This window comes from Schistocerca americana, chromosome 2, assembly GCF_021461395.2.
Source record: "Schistocerca americana isolate TAMUIC-IGC-003095 chromosome 2, iqSchAmer2.1, whole genome shotgun sequence".
In the NCBI taxonomy this organism is placed as follows: domain Eukaryota; kingdom Metazoa; phylum Arthropoda; class Insecta; order Orthoptera; family Acrididae; genus Schistocerca; species Schistocerca americana.
The window spans coordinates 1,005,543,752-1,005,563,753 of record NC_060120.1 but is presented as its reverse complement, the minus strand read 5'-3'; the positions used below and the strand labels follow the sequence as shown (position 1 = coordinate 1,005,563,753).

General features: G+C 42.4%; 1 protein-coding gene across 1 annotated transcript; it reads right to left on the bottom strand.

Moving 5' to 3' along the window:
- Positions 1-642: 642 nt before the first annotated feature.
- LOC124594607 (trypsin-1-like) lies at positions 643-18,086 on the bottom strand. Its single transcript, XM_047132980.1, has 7 exons — positions 18,038-18,086; positions 15,551-15,649; positions 10,321-10,454; positions 9,646-9,737; positions 3,000-3,112; positions 1,066-1,265; positions 643-786 (listed from the first exon to the last, which is right to left on the bottom strand). The coding sequence occupies exons 1-7, from the start codon at positions 18,084-18,086 to the stop codon at positions 643-645; spliced, it is 831 nt and encodes a 276-aa protein (XP_046988936.1).
- Positions 18,087-20,002: the final 1,916 nt, after the last annotated feature.

Here is a 20,002-nt window from a genome sequence, read left to right as displayed (position 1 = left end):
CTTAGGCTGTTGCGATGCACCACAAAGGAGAACTGCCTTAACACGCTTCTAAGTAGATAAATGTCCATGCTCGGCCATGACGAAAAGCTAACTGCGAAACAAAGAACTGGTGACACTGTGGCAACACGACCCCTACTGACATTTCTATGAAAAAAAGAAACACGTGCGAGCGAAATGTTAATGATTATAACCAGTGATAAAATTTTTATTCAGTTTTAAAATGTGTCAACTTTCCGTGCTCCACCTTGTTCCAAGTCCATTTATTTTCTGTTGCAGCTATAATTTTTGTTCTGTTAGAAAAGACACATATACCAATACTTTAAACGTATCCATCTCAGTTTAAAGAAATATTGTTCAAAATTTGTAAGTATGCGAATTGTAAAACTCGTATAAAGAATATTTTAAGAGTGTGCGTTACATCGTAAGTTGGACTACCGCGAGTTATCAATAGGAGACTAGAAAATATAGGGAAAATTAACAGTAGTTCCAGAATGGTAATTTTATTTGCGTTATATTTGGAGATCCACAGTAGTTACAACAGTGATAATGGATACTGCAACAAACTGAAACTGATGTGAGGTGATTTATTAAAGATAAATGTGTCACCGCATGTAAGTTGATTTATACGTGTGAAGTATTCATTCACAGATATTGATTGATGAAGTCCAGGTGAGCAGATACTCTGGTGAAGACGGACGGAGCGCCTTCGTATCCACACGGGTCTATTCCCCAGGAAACGACACCTATCAGTTCGTTGTTCTGCGCCAAGGGGCCGCCAGAGTCACCCTGAACACACAGAGACAGGAGATGAACAGCGAAGTTGAAAAATCTCAGCAGTTCTAGAAAAATTAAACCCAGGACCTTTTATAGGTACTACACCTGGTAACGGATAGCTTCACAACCAACACTGTAATGAGTTAGAGGCAGACGAGTGAAAATAGTTCATATGCTCACTAACGCATGAGAGTACATTGAATTTTTTCCTCGTTTGATAAATGCAAAACGAAGGGGAGTAATCCTAACGATATTCTGGACTAAACGTCCTGAAATATTTCTGGTACTTACACTGCATGTGGAGATGCCATCATAGAGAGGTCCCGTACAGACCATGGTGTCTGTAAGCGGATTTGATCCCATATTCAGGTCGTCTATGTTTTGTCTGCATGTTTCGTAGTCAATGATGGTGACGTCAACAGTCTGCAGAATATCAGGTGTGAAGGCCGTCTCCGTTGTACCCCAGCCAGAAACGACAGCGGTTGATCCTCCTACCAAAGACAGACCAAAAATTCGTAGCAGACATAGCATACTCACGGTAATAGGCTGGACGGTCAACTGAGGTTCTTAACCGTATACATGGGAGTATTTGCATGTAAATGAATTACAGATAATCGTGGTTTGCACGTAGCTGTATTGTCACTCTATGAAACAAACAGTTTCGGTCAGAAACGAACCGTTCTTAAGTAAACGTCGTTACACAGGTTATGTTACACACTTATAGAGGTTAGTAGATCAAGTGACACAGAAGTCCACGGCATGCAACGTCGTCCAGCGACGATACCTAACGTCAAAGTTAAATGCACCAGCGCCTGTAATTGCATGTACAGGTGGAGCAAATAAAAGTGGCCCGGGCGAGTGGCAGCATTAACGGACGAGGAAAGACCTACAGTTACTTCTAACAGGATGGAGCAACTGCTCATTTACCCAGCCGAATCTTGGATCACATTTGCACAGTCTTTATGCCTGACACAGTTGTTACCAGGAGTCATTCTCGTCGCGGGCCTAGATTGCTACCCAGGTCACCTGATCTGTCAATGTGCGATTACTTTGTGTGGGGAGCACTCAAGCCTAAAGTGTATCGCAACAGGCCTCATAATATTCAAGAACTGCAGCAGAACATTTCGGATGAGACTGCAGCAATTACAGCAGCCCAGCTTCGAACTATCTTCAGCAACTTGCTGACCGGGGCTCAAAAGTGCCAAGAGATAAATGGTCTACACATTCAGCATCTACTACGGTCAGGTTAGTACTGTAAGTCCTTTCCCCTACTGTGTTTCTTTGTATCCTGGAACTGTGTTTTCCGGACCACTTTTACTTTCTCCAACCTATATGTAGAGGGTGATTCTCTTACATCTCTGACAGTGGTATATTGTACAGGTAGTGTTGTTGTTAAGATTGTAGGTAGGCAACTTTGAGAGGTGGCAGTACGGACTAAAACAAAAAAAAGTGTAGTAAATATGGGCTCTAAAATTCATACCTTAAGAGCCTTGAGTATATGTTCGAGAGAGCAGATGTGTTTCACAGCAGCAAAGGTGAACAAGTGCCTACAGCTCCTCAGGTATGCATTTGAGAGTCCATGTTCACCAGACTTTTTGTCTTGTCGTGGTCTATACTACGAAATCTGAAGGTTGCGTAACCTATAATCGTAGCAACAACAGCACCGGTCCTTGCATTATTCGACTGTCAGTAGTGTGAGCATAATTTTCGCTAGTAACTATCGAATCGCTCGTTTGCGAACGAGAGACCCTTACTACACATTGATACATTCACTCATCTCCAACGTCCTTGAAAGTTCGTGACATCATCACGGAATCACCCTGTATTTATTTACAGGCGACAGCGCCTGTATCCTGACGCTCTGTATCATCGTTGTTCCTGGCACGGATTCCTACGTCAAACATGATCTAATCTCCTCTACAACCTCTAGAAGTGTGTAACATGAATTGTGATACACACTGTGTAGCGTGACCCCATAATCAGATGCATGACAAGTCATAAGTGTTGCCATGAACCAAGATGTTAATTCAGTTATAGTAGTGGAACACATACAGTACATAGAAGATACTGTGGCTCATCAAATCATTAGATTGAAATGTCATGTGATCATGGGTCTTAAAAACATGAGCACGGATGGTAGTACGAATATCTTAATACAAGGAAGTTTCTCATTGCAACATTCGTCTTACAAGTGAGGTAACAGTTACAGTTCTTATTTTGCATACCTTCAGGTACTGAATCAGCGCTGGGTAAGCTGATGACTTGGGCATAATCGTCCAGCGTCAACGAAGACTGCAGTATGAAGACAGCGATGTCGTTTGCAGCTACGGCGAGACCGCTAAAGGAGAAAAAATCGTTTTCTGTTATTAGCTGCCTCCTTAATATGTAACCATAATGTCAATTTTAAAAAAGATTTCGTCGAACACTGCTCTACTAGTCTAACAACGGGACGGCATCTGCTAGTCATCAATGATTTCGTCCCAGTTTACAGTAAATCCAGGGCTTCACCAGAACAGAAAGTGGGCGCTCCATATGGCAAAGCGCTTATAAAAAACAGCATTTTTGACACGTATGGGGACAGCCATGAGGCACTCAAGCGAGCGTAGTTTCCAGACTGTGGTTGGAGCAGCAAGAAGAGTTCGGAACCGCAATCTGAGGGTCGCGTAGTCGAGTCCTTTTGCACAGAGGCTTTTTACTTTCGGTTTTACGTTACTTATACTGCAAATAAACCGAAATATTGCTTCATTATTCTATACTAATACTAAAACTGTAAAACCTTTCTATCTGTTTGTATAAGATGATCTCCAAAGCTACTAAACGAATTTTCATGGTATTTTCATAGGTAACTTGAGTGTAGCTTGGAGCAACATGTAGGCTTTATTTCATCAAAATCGCATCACGGTTATTTTTTCTTTACTGTTATGTCATCACACACACACACTCACACAAAGACACACATCCTTGTGGGCAGGGGGTGGGCTGTCAGTAGATACACTTTGTCATTCTACAGCCACATAAAAGTAAAATTTAAAAAAAAACGTATTATAAAAGCTGGACATGGTGATTAACAAAAATAAACGCTTTGTACGAAAAAAGACAAATCCTCGGTTGCATAAGTTAAAACAAAAAAGTTTGATTTGGTGATTCATTAAAATACATACACAGACGAATGAAAAATGTATGTCACACAAGAATATATAAATCACATAGATAATTGCATACAGTAAAACGGAAAGGCCGATGTGTTGACTGAATCGGATAACACGGAAAAATGATAATGTGACTTAAAGTTTTACCCAAGACGGTATTGTCTGTTTGTTTGATCATGCTACACTCCGAATCTACTAGACGAATTTTCATGAGGTTTCCACAGATAACTTGAGCGCAGCGCGGGGCAACGTACGGACCTTATTTAATCAAAATCGGATAACAAAATAAAGCCGCAATTTGCGAGTCTGCTACGCTCACAATGGAATCTCTTCACTGCGTACTCCTCAGATTTTGTGGTAAGATAGCCCAGTGGATAGCCGGCCGAGGTGGCCGAGTGGTTCTAGGCGCTACAGTCTGGGACCGAGCGACCGCTAGGGACGCAGGTTCGAATCCTGCCTCGGGCATGGATGTGTGTGTTGGCCTTAGGTTTGTTAGGTTTAAGTAGTTCTAATTTCCAGGGGACTGATGACCTCAGATGTTAAGTCCCATAGTGCTCAGAGCCATTTGAACCATTTGAACCCAGTGGATAACCCGTTAAAAACTGAGCACAGATCAAGCATGAAAACAGGAGGAAAGTGTACTGAACTTTGAGAAATGAAGCAATATCGAAACAGTGAACAGTCCAAACTTAGGAAGAGCAACGTCTTACGAATTTATAAATTCATGACATCGTAGTTATGAGGTCATACTGTTGAAATGCAAAGGGGCAGATCCGTCTTCAAATGTTGGCCATGCCCATTTTTTCCTCAAAATTATGAACTGATGTGCCTGTTTGCTGTATTCAGATTTGTATCTCTGTCGTAGTTCAACGTCCGTTTACAGCGAGAGGTGTAAGGAAGGAATTTCCAGAGTTACTCGCACGTACCTCCTATTTGCTCCACGAAAGTATCACATGTTATGACTCTTGCGTTCCGTTTTAGAAGTTTCTAGTCTTGAATTCGTTTGTGGTAAGAAGGGTCACACCCGTTTGTTGTTTTCATTACTGTGAGAGGTCCATGCGACATCTCGCCTGCTCTCACTATTCATCGCATTTATTTGCAACGGTAATATGTTCTCACCACGCGACTCATTTTCTATAACTGAAGTATAGAATTACAGTTGCCAAGAATACAGAAGGAGAGCTGACACGTCAACGACCGGACGAAAAGTTCATAATTTTGGAGAAAGAAAAATTATGGTACGAGCGAGATTCGAACACAGATGACAGATCCCCGCCTTGCAGTCAAACACCGTGACCACACAACCACAACACCGCAGATCTGGCTGTTTGATATATGTTCCACATCTTATGCTTGGACCGTTCACTGTTTCTACTTCGCTGCTTTTTCACAGTTCAGTATAGCTTCTTCCTGTTTTCATACATGACCTGTTTTGTTAAACCTCGTATCCAGTTTTGTAACGGCCTCTTCGCTACTGCTGTGGAGGCCGAGTTGCCACTGTTGTTACGATAGGCCGAGTTCGTGAGCTCGTGAAACCACAGTGGCAGGTAACAGGATAGGAGAACTAAGGTTCTACAACACTCCAACAAATTAGTAACAAAGTCGCACAAATCAGTTAAAAGGATTTACTTAGCTTGGTGACTTGTTGAACAATGAAGTCTGCAACACTGCATATAATATAACACAAAAAAGGCCCTCAATGGCTAAGTGCAAAGAATCTTAGGTAAACTTCAAAGTACATAGTGTTCCGGCCAAATGACAAGCGCCGGCACGAAGATGGAGAACGTTACAGTAGAGAGGGCTGTGATACGGCGTCAGCCAATAGCACGCTGACTAGGACGTTACAACAAGAGCGACCTCTACACGAAGAGAATAAAAACGACGTTCCGCCTAGCCTCGGCCGCACTAGAAGACTAGCAGCGACTTACGAACTTGTGTGATCTGTTATTGTTTACATGGAAATTGTATACAACGATGGACATTGATTATTTGCATGTCGCCAATTGCTTGCGACGCCAACATTGTACATCCGCTAAGTTAGGTAGTGTCAATTCAATTACTGTATTAAATTCTATTAATATGATTTACTTGTGTGTTATCTAGCTATCCGAGAAAACAGCTTCCTAGGCTCCCCATATTACACGAGTAGGCCGGATTCCACATATAGCAAATGCAATTTTAAATGAATGTTCACGTCTAAGAAATCACTAAACAACGTTCCCTGTTTAACTGAGCCCTGGACGATGATCTATAACCAAGTGGGCGAGAGCTGCTTTTATCTCTTCTGTGAAGGCTTCTGTCCGTTGTCGGTCATTGGCGGACTGTACTCTGCCGGCAAATGGCCGATGAGATGTCGATATCTTCATCATCAGCGCCGCCCTTGGCGCTGGGGAACTCGCACGAGTGGCGAGTGTCTACGGCCCTGTCACCAGCTCGCATCTTTGAGCCTGTGGTGCTTTCGCACTGCCTGTGTGTTGTTCGGATGATACAGCATTCTCTGTTCAGCTTTTGACACGCTACCCACTTGGTCATTTTACCACTAAATCTGAGGGGGTTGCAATGTGATGTTTCCCATGTTAGTACACTACTGACTGCTTTTGCTCCGCAGTACCACCCTTCTGTCAACTTAACCTATCTAAACAAGATACAACTTGTTGCTCAGCTATTGCAGGGTGGTCCATTACATCACGTGGGTCAACAAAATTTATGGTACTGCTTAACTTTTTGGAAACTGAGTGAAATAAAACATTCTGTTAAATTTGGAATGAAATGCTTTGTTAAAACACCTCATTTATGTTCGTTAAAAGCCACGGCACCTTTTTCTCAGGGCGCTATCGCCAGAAATATACTACTGGCCATTAAAATTGCTGCACCACGAAGATGACGTGCAACAGACGCGAAATTTAACCGACACGAAGAAGATGCTGTGATATGCAAATGATTAGCTTTTCAGAGCATTCACACAAGGTTGGCGCCGGTGGCGACACCTACAACGTGCTGACATGAGGAAAGTTTCCAACCGATTTCTCATACACGAACAACAGTTGACCGGCGTTGACTGGTGAAACGTTGTTGTGATGCCTCGTGTAAGCAGGAGAAATGCGTACCATCACGTTTCTAACTTTGATAAAGGTCGGATTGTAGCTTATCGCGACTGCGGTTTATCGTATCGCGATATTCCTGCTCGCGTTGGTCGAGATCCAATGACTATTAGCAGAATATGGAATCGGTGGGTTCAGGAGGGCAATACGGAACGCCGTGCTAGATCCCAACGGCCTCGTATCACTAGCAGCCGAGATGACATACATCTTAACCGCATGGCTGTAACGGATCGTGCAGCCACGTCCCGATCCCTGAGTCAACAGATGGGGACGTTTGCAAGACAACAACCATCTGCACGAACAGTTCTACGACGTTTGCAGCAGCATGGACTATCAGCTCGGAGACCATGCCTGCGGTTACCCTTGACGCTGCATCACAGACAGGGGCGCCTGCAAAGGTGTACTCAACAACGAACCTGGGTGCACGAATGGCAAAACGTCATTTTTTTCGGATCAATCCAGATTCTGTTTACAGCATCATGTTGGTCGCATCCGTGTTTGGCGACATCGCGGTGACGCACATTGGAAGCTTGTATTCGTCATCGCCATACTGGCGTATCACCCGGCGTGATGGTATGGGGTGCCATTGGTTACACGTCTCGGTCACTTCTTGTTCACATTGACGGCACTTTGAACAGTGGACGTTACACTTCAGATGTGTTACGACCTGTGGTTCTCCCCATCATTCGGTCCCTGCGAAACCCTACATTTCAGCAGGATAATGCATGATCGCATGTTGTATGTCCTGTACGGGCCTTTCTGGATACAGAAAATGTTTGACTGCTGCCTTGGCCAGCACATTCTCCAGATCTCTCACCAATTGAAAACGTCTGTTCAATGGTGGCCGAGCAACTGGCTCGTCACAATACGCTAGTCACTACTCTTGATGAATTGTGGTATGGTGTTGAAGCTGCATGGGCAGCTCTACCCGTACACACGCCATCCAAGCTCTGTTTGACTCAATGCCCAGGCGTATCAAGGCCGTTATTACGGCCAGAGGTGGTTGTTCTTGGTACTGATTTCTCAGGATCTAGCACCCAAATTGTGTGAAAATGTAATCACATGTCAGTTCTAGTATAATATATTTGTCCAATGAATACCCGTTTATGATCTGCATTTCTTTTTGGTGTAGCAATTTTAATGGCCAGTAGTGTAGTTCGGATTTTTACCTTAGAGACGGCGCAGTACACCAAACAACCAATAGATGGCGTCATTCGTTTTGTATTATACCAAAGAACCAACAGGGGTCTCTGTTCTTTTTTGTTTCTGTTTCGTTTTTTACCTCAAGGACAGAAGTATGTTCGGATGTTTAGATCAACTACGTAACTAAACGTCGTAACTTGTCTTTAAAAATACAAACTAACATTGAATTTTCTTGACTAGAACGTACGCTCTTACTGGTTTTTCTTTGTCTATTTTAAACTTAATGGTACTGTTTTCCTTGTTTTGATTGGTTTCGCCTGGAAAAATTGAATTTATTGACTAAGTAATCCATAAGGACTCAGTTTTTTAACAAGTGCAGTATGCAAAGACGATTCTTTAATCTTCGGCGCGAAGCACGGGCGTGTAGCTAGTGTTTTCATGAAAGACATGTAAAAAAAAAGCCGATGAAAAATTTGGGATAGCGAACAAATTTCCTATAAAGTATTATGCTTTCAAAAACCCTAAGGATTCTACAAACAAACCAAAAAGTTTGTTGAGGCGTACACGAGAACCTCGCATATAAAATTAGATCGTTTCATTATTTCACAGTTGATGATTCACACGTGCTGGGGTTATATTCATCGTAAGAACTGGGGAAGTAATAATTTTCTCGGTATCTTGCAAACGTTATAAACGCCATATTTTTGCAATCACGTGGTTGTTTTAAATTTTCTTTAGAAAACCAAACTTCATGTGCATTAACGAAAGGTTCTCTCTCATCGTACAGTTTGGAAGTAAACCTTGTACAAAGCCGCACGAAGGTAAAAATGAAACTAACGGAATACGAAGTCCTATACGCCCTAACTACAGTCCCTTCTCGGAAAGTTGGAGAATCATCGTGAAGGCTGTAGGTAAAACCTTGTCAAAAATTTTCCTCTGTCTTTCTTTTCCATGGCTCTTACGAAAATGTTAACAAATGATATATACTGAGTGTTATTACTGTTTATTTGCAGTCTAAGTACCCTCGCACGACCCTGCCGATCTTGGTATATTTTCTAAAGGCTAGAGCTCCTACTTCTGTCAGTTTTATTTCTGGCCATGCCCTGTATATACCATGAATAAGGACGGAATCGGTAGTGACGAGTAGGTGATATCCTCTTATAAGCATCACAAACGAAAATGTATGTTGAACTGAACATATGATGTTGACACTATTCATTATTGTCAAGTTGTTCTGCAAGTTGTGGAATTAATTATATACGTTCTCGATCGCAAACGTCTTCACAGACGTATAATGTCACTGTTCTGACCAGGAAAATATGTTTCATTGCAATGAATCTATAGTCGCTTCAATTGACAGTTGAGGCAACTGTGTTTTATGGAGAAATATATTAATAGGCACTGACTGATTATTCGTCGACTATGACAACATCGCATTATCAAAGAGACTTCAGAGATTTGCCGGATTACGTACTCACCCAGGATAGTCGGGATGTACGATCTGCTCTGAGACTCGAATCTCCTGTTCACTCCCCTCGTTGCTGCTAAAGTCGTAGTCTCCAGCCACAGCCTGTTAGCGAAAGAAAATGGTCTTTCACTGAGTGTAGACAGGTTAGGTATTAATGATAATTTGTCACGTCTGCTAAGTGAACTCATTCACTACATGCATTACTTACTTTCCTTCCGTCTGTTGCTTTCTCATATTTGTATTTTTCCTTTACTTCTTTTGCATTAAATATTTCTATTAAGTACTGCATCTTCACTATAACAACTAACCGTCAGCAGACGAATCGGACATGTAAGGCAGCTATGTTCGTTGCGTAGAAAGTGGAACACAACTTGTCTTTCAACTGGATAGGAGCATACAGTTGTGGCGAGACAGAACTCCATTTTCCTACTGAATGTCTTAAAGAAATTGTTTATTTTAAGCATTCAGTCTCGAAGTTAGTAGGTCACATGGGATTACCCACAATTACGGCTGGTTGGCAAAATCCTACGCTGCATCACTTTTATTCTGAAGCATTAAGCATCGTTCCATAGTATCAGGACAAGACGTCCTTTAGATTTGGCGAAAGCCTCAAAATCGCAAAACATTTTTCGAGGAGAAATCTTAATGCAGGCATAGTGTAATATTCTGTTGTGAGCATACTCACGACGTAGTGTCCAATGTCGACAGCACAGTGTCCAGCGGTGAGGATGGCATTGCTAGAAATGATGGAGCCGCCACAGTTGTGGTACTGGAAAAACAGCAGCACGTACTGCAGGGACACCTGATAAGGAAACTCACCTGCGAAAAAGAACCATGTCACATCATGCATAAACCCTCTGCTTGAGTTCTGAAAACATTTTGTTCTTTTATCTTGTGGGCGTAATTTATAAAATAGGATTGCAGTTATATCAAGTCATTAGTTTGGGTCCGAATGTGTGACATACTGAGGTATGGAATGTGTCCATTCCTCAAGACAGTGTTTGTAGTGTGTATTTGTTGTTTGTGTGTGTTTGTGAAGGGTACTTCAAACAGCTCATCGTATCACCAGCTGCCCTTCAGAAGCACTTTCGCCATTGGACTATACCCCGAAAAGATCTTGAAAATTATGAAACACTCGGAAGAAATGCGACACTTTCATTATATTTAACATCTAGTCGCCAGTAACTGTGACTGTACTGCTGTATGTTATGACGGCATATTTTCATACATGGTAAATTCTATTTTCGACACTTAGTTTTTGTGTGAATGAACTTTATACGGAAGTCTACGTGATTTTATGTGAGCTAATTATTTCTAATGGTGTAAATTTTTATTATAGAAAGAACATCTCGACGGCTCTGATTTGTTCTTTCATTGAAAGTCACTATATCGAATAAATCAATGAGTTTAGAAACTTGTTATGAAATTATAATGTGCTGGGTAGTAGGTAAATGGAATTCAAAGCAATGAAATGGTGGTTGCAGCAGCATAGTAATCATGTACGATAGTTGTTGTGGTCTTCAGTCCTGAGACTGGTTTGATGCAGCTCTCCATGCTACTCTATCCTGTGCAAGCTTCTTCATCTCCCAGTACCTACTGCAACCTACATCCTTCTGAATCTGCTTAGTGTATTGATCTCTTGGTCTCCCTCTACGATTTTTACCCTCCACGCTGCCCTCCAATGCTAAATTTATGATCCCTTGATGCCTCAAAACATGTCCTACCAACCGATCTCTTCTTCTAGTGAAGTTGTACCACAAACTTCTCTTCTCCCCAATCCTATTCAATACCTCCTCATTAGTTACGTGATCTACCCACCTTATCTTCAGCATTCTTCTGCAGCACCACATTTCGAAAGCTTCTATTCTCTTCTTGTCCAAACTGGTTATCGTCCATGTTTCACTTCCATACATGGCTACACTCCATACAAATACTTTCAGAAACGACTTCCTGACACTTAAATCTATACTCGATGATAACAAATTTCTCTTCTTCAGAAACGATTTCCTTGCCATTGTCAGTCTACATTTTATATCCTCTCTACTTCGACCATCATCAGTTATTTTACTCCCTAAATAGCAAAACTCCTTTACTACTTTAAGTGTCTCATTTCCTAATCTAATCCCCTCAGCATCACCCGATTTAATTTGACTACATTCCATTATCCTCGTTTTGCTTTTGTTGATGTTCATCTTATATCCTCCTTTCAAGACACTGTCCATTCCGTTCAACTGCTCTTCCAAGTTCTTTGCTGTCTCTGACAGAATTAAAATGTCATCGGCGAACCTCAAAGTTTTTACTTCTTCTCCATGACTTTTAATAACTACTCCGAATTTTTCTTTTGTTTCCTTTACTGCTTGCTCAATATACAGATTGAATAACATCGGGGAGAGGTTACAACCCTGTCTCACTCCTTTCCCAACCACTGCTTCCCTTTCATGCCCCTCGACTCTTATAACTGCCATCTGGTTTCTGTACAAATTGTAAATAGCCTTTCGCTCCCTGTATTTTACCCCTGCCACCTTCAGAATTTGAAAGAGAGTATTCCAGTTAACGTTGTCAAAAGCTTTCTCTAAGTCTACAAATGCTAGAAACGTAGGTTTGTCTTTTCTTAATCTTTCTTCTAAGATAAGTCGTAAGGTTAGTATTGCCTCACGTGTTCCAACATTTCTACGGAATCCAAACTGATCTTCCCCGAGTTCCGCTTCTACCAGTTTTTCCATTCGTCTGTAAAGAATTCGCGTTAGTATTTTGCAGCTGTGACTTATTAAACTGACAGTTCGGTAATTTTCACATCTGTCAACACCTGCTTTCTTTGGGATTGGAATTATTATATTCTTCTTGAAGTCTGTGGGTATTTCGCCTGTCTCATACATCTTGCTCACCAGATGGTAGAGTTTTGTCAGGACTGGCTCTCCCAAGGCCATCAGTAGTTCTAATGGAATGTTGTCTACTCCCGGGGCCTTGTTTCGACTCAGGTCTTTCAGTGCTCTGTCAAACTCTTCACGCAGTAACTTATCTCCCATTTCATCTTAATCTACATCCTCTTCCATTTCCATAATATTGTCCTTAAGTACATCGCCCTTGTATAAACCCTCTATATACTCCTTCCACCTTCCTGCCTTCCCTTCTTTGCTTAGAACTGGGTTGCCATCTGAGCGCTTGATATTCATAAAAGTGGTTCTCTTCTCTCCAGATGTCTCTTTAATTTTCCTGTAGGCAGTATCTATCTTACCCCTAGTGAGACAAGCCTCTACATCCTTACATTTGTCCTCTAGCCATCCCTGCTTAGCCATTTTGCACTTCCTGTCGATCTCATTTTTGAGACGTTTGTATTCCTTCTTGCCTGCTTCATTTACTGCATTTTTATATTTTCTCCTTTCATCAATTAAATTCAATATTTCTTCTGTTACCCAAGGATTTCTATTAGCTCTCGTCTTTTTACCTACTTGATCCTCTGCTGCCTTCACTACTTCATCCCTCAGAGTTACCCATTCTCTTCTACTGTATTTCTTTTCCCCATTCCTGTCAATTGTTCCCTTATGCTCTCCCTGAAACTCTCTACAACCTCTGGTTCTTTCAATTTATCCAGGTCCCATCTCCTTAAATTCCCGCCTTTTTGCAGTTTCTTCAGTTTCAATCTGCAGTTCATAACCAATAGATTGTGGTCAGAATCCACAACTGCCCCTGGAAATGTCTTACAATTTAAAACCTGGTTCCTAAATCTCTGTCTTACCATTATATAATCTATCTGATACCTTTTAGTATCTCCAGGATTCTTCCAGGTATACAACCTTCTTTCATGATTCTTGAACCAAGTGTTAGCTATGATTAAGTTGTGCTCTGTGCAAAATTCTACAAGGCGGCTTCCTCTTTCATTTCTTCCCCCTAATCCATATTCACCTACTATGTTTCCTTCTCTCCCTTTTCCTACTGACGAATTCCAGTCACCCATGACTATTAAAGTTTCGTCTCCCTTCACTACCTGAATAATTTCTTTTATCTCGTCATACATTTCATCAATTTTTTCATCATCTGCAGAGCTAGTTGGCATATAAACTTGTACTACTGTAGTAGGCATGGGCTTTGTGTCTATCTTGGCCACAATAATGCGTTCACTATGCTGTTTGTAGTAGCTAACCCGCACTCCTATTTTTTTATTCATTATTAAACCTACTCCTGCATTACCCCTATTTGATTTTGTATTTATAACCCTGTAATCACCTGACCAAAAGTCTTGTTCCTCCTGCCAGCGAATTTCACTAATTCCCACTATATCTAACTTTAACCTATCGATTTCCCTTTTTAAATTTTCTAACCTACCTGCCCGATTAAGGGATCTGACATTCCACGCTCCGATCCGTAGAATGCCAGTTTTCTCTCTCCTCATAACGACGTTCTCTTGAGTAGTCCCCGCCCGGAGATCCGAATGGGGGACTATTTTACCTCCGGAATATTTTACCCAAGAGGACGCCATCATCATTTAATCATACAGTAAAGCTGCATGTCCTCGGGAAAAATTACGGCTGTAGTTTCCCCTTGCTTTCAGCCGTTCGCAGTACCAGCACAGCAAGGCCGTTTTGGTTAATGTTACAAGGCCAGATTAGTCAATCATCCAGACTGTTGCCCCTGGAACTACTGAAAAGGCTGCTGCCCCCCTTCAGGAACCACATGTTTGTCTGGCCTCTCAACAGATACCCCTCCGTTGTGGTTGCACCTACGGTACGGCCATCTGTATCGCTGAGGCACGCAAGCCTCCCCACCAACGGCAAGGTCCATGGTTCATGGGGGGAGGATGTACGATAGCTACAGCGGCAAATTACTGGATACCCTAATCTCTCCTTGGTGCAGAAATATATGACGTCATTGGGAGAAGAAGAGAAGAGGCTTCCGGTGGAGAGAGGAAAACAGCGATCCATCAGCGCTGTTTCTCTTTCAGACCACGGAACGGAAATGAAGCCTTTGTATAAATCTCCTTCAGATAGGGCACGTCCTTTATTCAAGGTGTGCTTAATTAGTTTACGCCCATCTATTCACCTATATGAGATCATCTTCAGACGGAAAGTTTTTCTTGCAGGGTTGCTTTATTTAGTGCTTCTTTACTGTGGGTGTCTTACGTCGCTTGAACGGTATGTGTAAATTTATGCAATAGTGTTTTCATTAATATAATTTTCGTTTATTCTTCAGTCTGACTTGCAAATTTTTAGTTGAATTGCACGTTTCTGTCACTCTGCATAATCTTCAGCTATAAAAGAAAAGTAACAATACAGCTTCTGATTCTCTCGGGATAAAGACATGGGCTATACTGGTCCAAAAAACAGTGTATGTTGCAAGAGTTTTATTAATCATGACGCATTTCGCACGGTTAGCGCATCTTCAGATTATCTAGAACAGCGCAGACCAAATTAGTTATATTTAAATGACATTTGTATGATGATATTTAAAGAAAAGAGTGCAATCGTCATATAAGGGCAAAGGAAAGCCAAACAATGGTAATATGCACTGCGAAGGTAGGTTAGCAACCAACAACAACAACAGAGTATAAACAGATGATATTCAAGGTGTCTCTGTGAATATGTCTTGTCGTAATGTAATCCTGTCATGTTTGTCTCAATATTACGTCTCACAGACCAAGTAAGAAGACATATGTGGAAGACAATACTTTATAAGGTACTGATCGATGGTTTGTATTACCTATACATAGAAACTTGTTGACAGCATAGTGATCAATCAACTACATCTAGTGATGGTTCGAAATCGGCATCTCCCATTTGTTCTAACATGTCAGTGAACACAAATGTGGAGTAATTTACGCTGTCCACCGAAAATTCTTCCTGCACCTCGCTTGACGTGTATCACGCTTATTTAATCGCGTAGTCTCTCTCAAGGCAAGACCCTCAGCAGATGATGCTCACCTCTGGTGGCGTCGTGTCCCCCGTAGATGCGTCCCCTGGAGACAGCGAAACGGCGAGCTGGTCCAGTGTGGGACAGACGACGCCGTGGCAGGGTCGAACCTGCAGACAAAAGCATCCAGCAGACAGTGAAACAATGAACCAAAAATTTTTCTTTAATAGTTACACTACTGGCCATTAAAATTGCTGCACCACGAAGATGACGTCCTACAGACGCGAAATTTAACCGACACGAAGACGATGCTGTGATATGCAAATGATCAGATTTTCAGAGCATTTACACAAGGTTGGCGTCGGTGGCGACACCTACAACCTGCTGACATGAGGAAAGTTTCCAACCGATTTCTCATACACAAACAGCAGTTGACCGGTGTTGCCTGGTGAAACGTTGTTGTGATGCCTCGTGTAAAGAAGAGAAATGCGTACCATCACGTTTCCGACTTTGATAAAGGTCGGATTGTAGCCTATCGCGATTGCGGTTTACCGTATCGCGACACTGCTGCTCGCGTTGGTCGAGATCCAATGACTGTTAGCTGAATATGGAATGGCTGGGTTCAGGAGGGTAATACAGAATGCCGTGCTGGATTCCAACGGCCTCGTATCACTAGCAGTCGAGATGACAGGCATCTTATCCGCATGGCTGTAACGGATCGTGCAGCCATGTGTCGATCCCTGAGTCAACAGATGGGGACGTTTGAAGGACAACAACCATCTGCATGAACAGTTCGACGACGTTTACAGAAGCATGGACTCTCAGGTCGCTGACCATGGTTGCGGTTACCCTTGACGCTGCATCACAGACAGGAACGCCTGCGATGGTGTACTCAACAACGAGCCTGGGTGCACGAAAGGCAAAACGTCATTTTTTCGAATGAATCCAGGCTCTGTTTACAGCATCATGATGGTCGCATCCGTGTTTGGCGACATCGTGGTGAACGAACAATGGAAGCGTGTATTCGTCATCGCCATATTGGCGTATCACCTGACATGATGGTATGGGGTGCCATTGGTTATACGTTTCGGTCACCTTTTGTTCGCCATGACGGCACTTTGAACAGTGGACGTTACATTTCAGATGTGTTACGATCCATGGCTCTACCCTTCATTCGATCCCTGCGAAATGCTACATTTCAGCAGGATAATGCACGACCGCATGTTGCAGGTCTTGTACAGGCCTTTCTGGATCCAGAAAATGTTCGACTGCTCCCTGGCCAGCACATTCTCCAGATATCTCATCAATTGAAAACGTCTGGTCAATGGTAGCCGAGCAACTGGCTCGTCGCAATACGCCAGTCACTACTCTTGATGAACCGTGGTATCATGTTGAAGCTGCATGGGCAGCTGTACCTGTACACGCCATCCAAGCTCTGTTTGACTCAATGCCCACGGGTATCAAGGCCGTTATTACGGCCAGAGGTGGTTGTTATGGGTACTGATTGTGGTTTCACCGCCAGACACCACACTTGCTAAGTGGTAGCCTTAAAATCGGCCGCGGTCCGTTAGTATACGTCGGACCCGCGTGTCGCTACTATCAGTGATTGCAGACCGAGCGCCGCCACACCGCAGGTCTAGAGAGACTTCCTAGCACTCGCCCCAGTTGTACAACCGACTTTGCTAGCGATGGTTCACTGACAAAATACGCTCTCATTTGCCGAGACGATAGTTAGCATAGCCTTCAGCTACGTCATTTGCTACGACCTAGCAAGGCGCCATTACCAGTTACTATTGATATTATGAATAATGTACCGTCAAGAGCGACGTTCGCCATTTATGGATTAAAGTTAAGTATTCCACCAGCTACGTCCGTTTTTTCTAAATTATATTTTCCTTGTCCTGTTCCAGACCTTACGCCAGCCTGCGTGAGCTAAAACGCGTGCCTTTCGGCCTCCTCTAGTAACCCGGTGTTGGCTCTCCTGCCAACCACAACACTGATTTCTCAGGATCTATGCACCCAAATCGTGTGAAAATGTAATCGCATGTCAGTTCTAGTGTAATATATATGTCCAATGAATAACCGTTTATCATCTGCATTTCTTCTTGGTGTAGCAATTTTAATGGCCAGTAGTGTATCATAACGAAAAGTGATCTAACATGAAATATGAGCAAGGATGCTGACAGGCAGAATTTTTACATCCGGGTCGATATGCGTTTCAGAAGTCGACACATCAGCTACGTCTACCGCTCATTCCTCGCCACTCCTCCCAACCTCCCTGATGCTCTCTCACGGCGGATGAGATGAGCATCGTGGGGACACGGATTAGAGTGGAGAGTATGACTACGATGGAACACAACAGTGTTGGGTGAACTTTTAAATAACTGTCAGAGGGTTATTCCCAGATCCTAATGTGAAAGCACTGCTCGCAAGGTGAATCTGTCAATACCTCAGACATGATTTACATTCCGTTTCACTTGTCGCAAAAGCTCAGGGCAGCTACAGCTCCACTAGAGACTGCCCTGTTAATTTCAGTACTGTGTACTGTAAGTACTTACCCAGCACACAGGCGACGAGCGCCAACACGAGGAGCGTCTGCCTCAGCATCTTGAGGAGTTATTTTGTGGCCTGGATGCTCTGTGGCGGTTTAAATACGCGTTTAAATGATTACTTGAGAGAAGGTGACCTTTACACTGGCCGTCATGTTGAGTAGCTGAAATGATTGGCAGCTCAGCTATCTCTGGTACTCCATTCAATGTAACAATAAGTGATTTAAATCTGGTTTTTCCTGACGAACGGTTTTCCATCATCGTGCGATAGCTATTCGTCTTCCATCTCGTTCATGATAAGTGAGCAGAGACTTAGCAGATGACAAGGGTACATTAAGAGGCCACAAGAACGTCCTTCGGACCCCTCTCGATAATATCATTTTTCAGATAGCAAAGAGCAATAACTGTGCATTTTGTATTGAGCCCTGCACTCCCTTCAAGTAGTATCTTAAGTAGTATCCCTGTGGAAAGCCGTAACGTATAACGTAACAGCCCTCTGATGTGTCGAGCAGTTGTTTGCTTTAAACGAAAGCTAGTTTTGTGAAACCGAGCATTAACATTGTGATGACATATCGTGCAGTGTAACACACACACATTTTGAAAGAAGTCTTCTCTCCAATGGAAATCGAAGTAGTGTGTAAATTAGGTTTCTGCAGTTCTGGTCCACTTTATTTAAGGCATAATAATTCAATAATCTATGTAATACTGACTACTTTGATGACAATTTTTTAAATATTTACAAAAATATAACTGGATTGTTTTTCATCATCGGTACACTTAGGGGTTTTTATTCTGAGAAATGATATTCACATATTAGTATTGTGATAATTCATATCTGTAATTAGACCATTAGATATGGTGGACATGTTACCGTACTAAAGCTGTGCCGTATAAACTTTCTCAGAGCTATATTGCATGTTTCTAGAAATTTCGTTGAGAAAATTGCTGCTGTTCACAATTCGGTAATTGCAATTCGAGTACCGTTCAGCTCGACGACTCTCATTTTCGTCTAGGCACGTTCCGGTCCCAAATAAGCACAAGGAAAACAGGGTACAGTCTTTTCCATCAAACTGGCCCGAGGCAGTCGTTAGAGGACATATCAAAGCCATGTGTTGGGTGTTGGTGCATCGATGAACCGAGAGATTTAAGCACAACAAATAATTATCAGTTTTAAAACGTAGTCCTTTCCTTGAAACACGTCGGACACTGTTGATAATCCTTCCCAGATCATTTCAAATGTTATTAATAGCCCATTTTTACTCATGAATTGAATTTTAACGAATTTCTCCATCCTTTACTGTCCCATCTTTCTTACACGATTCAGATGTGGAGTGGTTGTCAGTGGTAATGGACGGATTTAGAAACAGGTAGATGTGGATTCAGAGCAGTGATATGGGGTGGTAATACTGGTCTCTCTAAAGTTAATAGGCCTCATTCGTTTAGATTTTGAGAACGAATTGACCCAATTTTGTTAAGTCTTTATGAAATACCTGGTGGAAGAGGAACATATTTATGACTTTGTTCCTTGAGTTCACACTCTTGTGATAACTGGGGGTAGGGACGGAAGGATGAGAAGCTGAAGGTTGTTGATTTAAGGATGTGGTGTGTAATTGGTGTTTGTTGCGTGGGGTTGGTTTTGTGTGGAGAGCATTTCGAAAAACATCACAGAAGAATGCAAAAGGTTCTGCAAGCCAGCCTGTTGGAAAACGTAAGGTTTAGAGATGGAATGAAACGACGACAGAGAATTGATTGGAAACGAAAAACAATTTGAGGCTATGGAAGTGCGTGATAGAAAGAAAACGCATGCAAGGTACCCCTTATTTGCAGATAAGAACGCATTTTACATCATTTCCAGTTCTGCTACTTCACATACATGAAGTGAATGTATTATCGCTGCTCCAAGTACGGAGCGGTAAGTTCCTACGCAGGCTAGCAGAGGCGGTTGGACATCCGGCGCTTTCAGAGCCAGTGGGG